Here is a 6492-nt window from a genome sequence, read left to right on the forward strand (position 1 = left end):
GAGGTGCAAACCTGAGTTAGTAACGACCACCTGGGCAGGGTTAGGCGGCCCCCAGCACGCAGTATGAATGGAGAAAAAAGGCCACTTGTCCTCAAGCTTGGGGTGCAGGGAGCAGGCTATAAGGAAGCTAGAGACCGGGGTCACGATGGTGGTGTCTGGCTGCTCCACTAAAGCGAGAATAGCCCAAGAACCGAGCCACGGGGTCCTGCAATGAACGTCAGCCCTCTGCGTCCCCTTCACTTCACACTGCTCGCCCTTCGCCCAGGGGCGGCTGCTGCTAGTCCGAAGACGATCTCGGTTTGTAGCAAATAAATACTATGAACGAGATTCCAATTCAGATTTCAAGTAACTGAACAATGGAAACATTTTATGCTGCCAGGTGAAGTAAATGCAAGTCAAACATCTGAAGCAGAAATGGAACGTACCCTGAGGGCAGAGTCTCTGAGCCGGTCCCCGAGTGCTGCCTCCTGGGCTCCATGCCCCCTCCCGGCTGCCGGGACTTGGGGGCTTCCAGGGCAGGGCTGTCTGCAGAGCCAGGCGGGGCGGGGGTCCACGGTGCTCCCGGCTCCAGCCCCTTGGGCCGCACTGTCCGAGGGGGCACACCCGCTTTGTCCTGAGGCGGCCGGCACTTCTGGCACTTGGGGGTCCCCAGCTGGGGCGCTCGCATCTTCAGAGACCTCCGCAGTCCCCGAGGCAGAAGCACTGTCGGTGGCTGCAGGGGAGGACAGCTCTCGATTAACTGAAAAGGGAACATTACTGAGCCATCTGACAAGGAATGACAGGGGAACCGATTACCGCGCACACAGGCCGTTCTCGCGGAGCAACGGCCCGGTACTGACGCGAATGAGACAGCGCGTATTGTGTCGCTCCCGTTTCAGAGAGGAACGTAGGAATAATAAAAATTTAATCTCACACACACACACACACACACACACACACACACACAAAACCTTAATTTAAGGAAAAAGAAACCAACATTAGAATAACAAATGTTTTTCCTCCAAATTACCAATTCTGAAAGTCTGCATGGGTTAGGAAAAAACTTTCAAATGATCCCTTTCGATTTCCCTTTCTGCGTGCAAATTGTAGCTAATGTCAAAAGAACTCTTTTGCTAACAGTGGGAAACATACAGTGGCATGAATCCTCAGGACGGTGTACCACAGGGGACCGCAGAAAGGTCCAGGAGCTCATTCCAAACTTGCTGGAGAAATAACCCGATGCTGGGATCCCGTGATCCAGTTTTCTTAATTCGTTTTAAATGTGATTGATCCATTTCAACTATAGATCACCATAAAAGTGAGTCGAATTAAAACTGGAAAGAAAGCAGATGACTGAATAAAACCTGTCGGAAGATCCAATACCAAGCCTGTAACTGAAATGGGGCGAGAGCCGTAGACAAGGGCGATGGAACACTGTTCGAGAAAGAAACGTAAACGGCAGAAGCGACAGGAGAGTCTATTACAGGAGCAGAACCGGTCAAGCTCTGTCCCGAATGTGGGGGAGAGAATGGCTTTGTGGAAACAAATCAAAAACGAAGCACGAGAAATAAAACGTTCACAGAGTTCCACGGTGCCCAGCGCTGCCGGATGAGAAGGAAGAGAGGGTGGCTCGGGGACGACATTCGGGCGTCTTCTGTCTTGTTTAATTTTTACCCTTCGACCGTGTACAAAAGAAAAGACCAGCAGTCGTCTCCTCAAAGCGAAATCGCACTGGATGGGAAAAGAGGGATTTCTGAGAAAAGAAATTCCAGCCCAGCGAGAACCAGTCACAAACCTGCACGCGTCCTGCAACACAGACACGAAACGCGAACGGTCAGAAACAGGGAGAAATTAAACATGAAATCGCACATGCCGTTGCTGGAGGCAAAACTCGGCGCTTCAGCAGCAGGTGCTCTCAGGGCGCTCGCCCACTGAGCACGACGTGGGGGGCCCGACATGGGGCGCCCACCGCTCTCGCTCGCACTAGCGCAGCAGCCTGACTGTGCTGCGTCCTCTCTCAGCCACAACGCGTTCCCCAAGCAGCAGCCGAAGTCTTCTAAACCACACAACGGGGCTCCTACGCCCCTATTCAACAGGCCAGTGGGGTCCCTTTACGATCAGCAAAAATCCCAGACCCTTCGCCACGGCCCGCACCGAGGACGGTGGCCAGTGGGGCCACAGCCACACCCGACTCCTCATATGGCCTTCCCGCCCCTGCCCGAGGGGGGCGCGAGCCATCCCTGGGGCCTCAGGACTAGCTGCCCCCATCGCACAGTCCTTACGTCACCCCTCGTCATCCTTCTGGAAGGCGGCCTCGAGCATCTCATTTAAGGCTGCTCCTGAGCTACGCCCACCTTGGGCTACATCAAATTGTACTGTTTTGTTTCTCGTGCTGTGAAATCATTTTTTTTCTTTTTCATTAAGTTCAGAGTACAAAAACATTTTTCTTAAATACTTACTGTTGTCCCAGGACTATGGAAGGCGTTTTAGATGACCGCACTTAACCTCTGAAACAATCCTGTAAGGTAGTTACCCTCTTTTCATAAATGAAGGTGCTGAATTTTGAGGGCAGTAAATCTGTCCAAGGTCACACAGGTACTGTGTTACGAGGTGGGGCTGGGGTTTAACCCTGATCCTGTTAGAAGCCGAATCTAAACTTTCACCACATGGCTGCCTATCATTTTAGCGTAAAATCATGACCAATATTCACAGCGACAAAACTTATCAAATCAAAAGTTAACAGGAGGGGGCCCTCATGTACAACACCTTCTCTGGTGGAGTCCTGTCTTAGGCTCCTCAGCACAGGCAAGGTCCCTGACACAGAGGGCCAAGTGTGCTCCAGAATTCGCTGCCTTTCTGGAATTCAGAAAGGTAACACGTACTGCATGCACATCACACTAACACCCGAGCAGGTCGGAGGCAAACGCCGTTAGTAAACATGGTAACATTTCTGCTGCAAAAGGTAGGAATACTCACACTAAGATGATAAACTCAAACACCCTCAAACCAGTTCTAGTTAGTCTGCCATTAAATGAACTTAAAAAGAAAACTTTTGGCTTTAAAGATTTTAGGACTTTGGAATTGCAAGTAAGGGATGAAAGACATGCCATGTGTTATGCCCAGAATATGCACAGTCCCACTCCAACGATGAAAACTAATTTTTTAAAGTCCTTAATTCAAAGAAGGAATACCATTTTTACACTAACACCTTAAAAGAGGCTATCCCATTCCTTGAAAATACACCTGAATTCATCGTTCCACTAAGGGATGACAAAAGACAATGGTGAGGTGGTCGCTACCAGCAGAGGTTCTGGAAGCCTCTCTGTAAGCTGGCCGACGGATTGACAAGAGCTGGACTGTTTTGTCAGGTGTCACAACAATAACGGGAGATGAAGACACAACACGAATCGGGCGGGAGGAATAAGATCTGAGGCCCATCGCGGTGTACGAGGGACCGCACGACTCCGAGACACCAGGAAAACCACACTCAGATAACGGGACGGAGCAAGAGCCGGAGTCGGTCACAGCGCCCCTCTTTCCCAGCTGTGGCCTCAATGGGCCTCAGTCCCTCCAACGCCAGCACAAGGGTTCACTGGGTGAGTGGACAGGTGGTGTCAGGACACGCACAGGCCAACGCTAGCTGTCATCACAGCTGTCATCGCTATCCGGACTGCCTCAGGTTTCCCTGCAGTCATTGCGAACGCCATGGGATCACGTATAACGGAGCGGCCTTCGTCTCTAGTTCCTCGGATGTGTGTTCTGTTTCCACCTTGACATTTCAGGCGAGAATAAGAACGTGGGGAGTGAATTTATTCCCGACAGACAGGTCTCTAACGTGTCTGACAGGCTGCAGAGTAAATGAGACCCCACGGTGAGGGGAGCCGCAGCGAGTCCTTCCCCATGCCCCGACATCTGACCGCGCCCGACGCTGAGACACACAGCTCCCTGGTGTCACTGAGCGCCCGCGGCGGTCCACGCCAACAGGGGACTGTTTCAGAAGGAAGAGCCAAGTCTCCAAATCCCACATCCTTCACATGGAGGGCGATGGCAAGAACGAAAGTGGGTGACGGCACAAGCCTTTCTAACGACATCTCACATCTCATCTCACGAATCAGAAGCGGAACTAACGAATGCCTCACTGGCCCTGCCACCTGACGGCCTCCCACCGAGCCTGTGGTGGTCCCACAGGACAAATCGACACGCTCGTTAGTCACATAAGGTATCATTTTTATTTTTTTACATCCTCTTTGGAAGGTTTGCAAGGAAGCTACGTTATTTAAAATAGAATTTTTTAATGGGTGGATTACTAGGTTTTTTCCCATCATGTTTTTTTGTTATGGGTATTTGACAACTCAAAACTCCCTCCAGCCAAAAAGCGCTAGACTCATGCTTTAATTGTGACAAACTCTGGTACTCTGATACACCGTTCTTCTGTGTGTTGATATTTTTTAAAAATGAAATTTTGGTCTTTCCTATAGGTACTCCCTCAGGTTATCTTTTAAAATATAAAATCTAATTTAGGACGGACACTCATTATTGCACTCACTCTTGTGATTGTTGAGGGCGCTGCTCACATGTGATGTCTCTTCACACAGACAGCGGCTGCTTTACTGATCAAATCTTAGAGACAATTCTGAAAAATCTAAGATGTTTCCTTTTCTGCTTTGCTAGTAGAAATCTTAGACAAATATTCTTACTAGAAAGTTGGCCAGAATCAGAAAATAAATGCATCTGCTCATTCATTTTACCCTAAAAAGTTCTATCTATTCTGGTACTCAGCATCTTTAAAATCATATATTTTTTAAAAAGGAACAGCATTAACTAAACCAATTAAATTTTTTTTTTAATTTCATGTTAGTTCCTATGTTTATGAAAACTCTCAGCGTAACACATGGAAGGTGTCCCCCCAACTTTAAGTGTAAAGACACAACTGTCTCATCTATAAACCCACCTATTTTTCACTTAACCACTGAATTACAGCCCTACATGTTTCCATTTTTGAATACTTTTCCATAGATGGATAAACACAGGAAAGAACAGAGGCTCTGGACTCAAGAGATCAAGACCCCAGGTCCGGCCCCAGCGCACATGTTAGTCATCCTAAGCAAGTCCTCAACGTCTGCGTTACAAGAGGTTCATCTGAAAGCGTTAACGTACAGAGATCAAACAAAAAAGCTCATGAGATTTACCGCTGAGCCCCCTGAAAAACAGAAGCGCGGAGGGAATCTTCCTGAGGCATTCCCCGCCAGCGGAATGGCACTCGCTCCGGGAAAACAAAACTAAGAGCTCTGTCGGCTCTCCGTGCGTTTTTCTACTAAGTTACATGTGTAGAAATAATATTTGTATACTGAAAGACAGGTTAAAGGAACCATTCATTACTGACAAATCAATGAATTCACTTCAGTTCTTTCAGAAATATATTCCGTATTATATATTAAATGTTTTGTGGCATAAAGCCTAAGAATCTAGCTATCGTAGAAGTACTTTCTTCCTTAGTGAAATGTGCTGCGATCTCAAATAGGTTTTTGGCATATCTTCCTAAATAATCTAGAATAATTCAAATTATTACAAAAAGTTATGGCATTGTAATTTTTTAACTCCTATCATGGAACTGAAGATTAACAAAGAGTGTGCAATGAGAGTATAGGCACAGACACATACGATTTAGTTTAGTTTCCATCTGCACAATGTGTCATAAAGTAGCCGCGCTTACCAGAGTCACCGGCAGGCTCAGATGTGAGTGGTTTTGGAGCTGGCGTATCTGGAGGTCTGGCAGCAACCTGAGAAGGAGGTGAAGGTGCGCTGTCCCCACTGTCCACAGGGGGGCAGCAGTTCTGCACTGGAGTGTTCGCAGGAACAGGATCTATTCCGTTAGCACTCTCGACAGCCAGCCTTTAAAAGAAGATGCCTCAACTGAGTTCAACAAGCTAAGTACAATTAAATAACTTCATCTGAAATTTCATGAGAGTTAGTTACTGCATTCTTAACATTCAAGCAAAATGACAGGTATAGAGAGTAATGAACAAACATGTGGCATGCTTTTATTACATAAAATTTTTAATTTTCAGTTCTAAGTGTACCTATATTGGCAGATAAATCTACACTGGAAAATACAAATATGTTAAGTCAAAATGAATTCAGTCCCTCGAAGTAATGCTCGAAGTCTACGTTTTAAATATTTAAGTCTAAGAGTATTAATCTTCATTTTAAATGCTCTGAAAGCATTTTCGAAATGCTCATGAAACATAAAAATCAATTCCAAACTACTGTAATCTTACTGAATACTGGGGCTCCTCCCTGCGCACCTCACAGCAGATACACTATATCAATGTCACGAAACATAAAAACATGCTGAAAAGTCCTCAACTGTTTATTACAAATTATTTTGTATGAGGCAGTAAGATTATAATGACTACGAGATTACCAGGATGGTAACTGTTGTGTTCTGGAGTTAGGAGAATTTGCAGAGCACAAATTACCCAGAAATAAGTTCGGGGTCTTGGCACTTGCTGC

The 6492-nt window shown here is 46.8% G+C and overlaps 1 protein-coding gene across 1 annotated transcript in view; it reads right to left on the minus strand.

Moving 5' to 3' along the window:
- Positions 1 to 352: 352 nt before the first annotated feature.
- LOC111729773 (NEDD4-like E3 ubiquitin-protein ligase WWP1) overlaps positions 353 to 6492 on the minus strand; it is a 31162-nt gene continuing 25022 nt past the window's right edge. Inside the window, 2 exon segments of the mRNA XM_023520843.1 lie at positions 353 to 535; positions 537 to 739. Coding sequence (XP_023376611.1) covers positions 368 to 535; positions 537 to 739 — 371 coding nt within the window. The 3' untranslated portion in view covers positions 353 to 367.

Source organism: Pteropus vampyrus, unplaced genomic scaffold (genome assembly GCF_000151845.1).
Source record: "Pteropus vampyrus isolate Shadow unplaced genomic scaffold, Pvam_2.0 Scaffold280, whole genome shotgun sequence".
NCBI classification, from domain to species: Eukaryota; Metazoa; Chordata; class Mammalia; order Chiroptera; family Pteropodidae; genus Pteropus; species Pteropus vampyrus.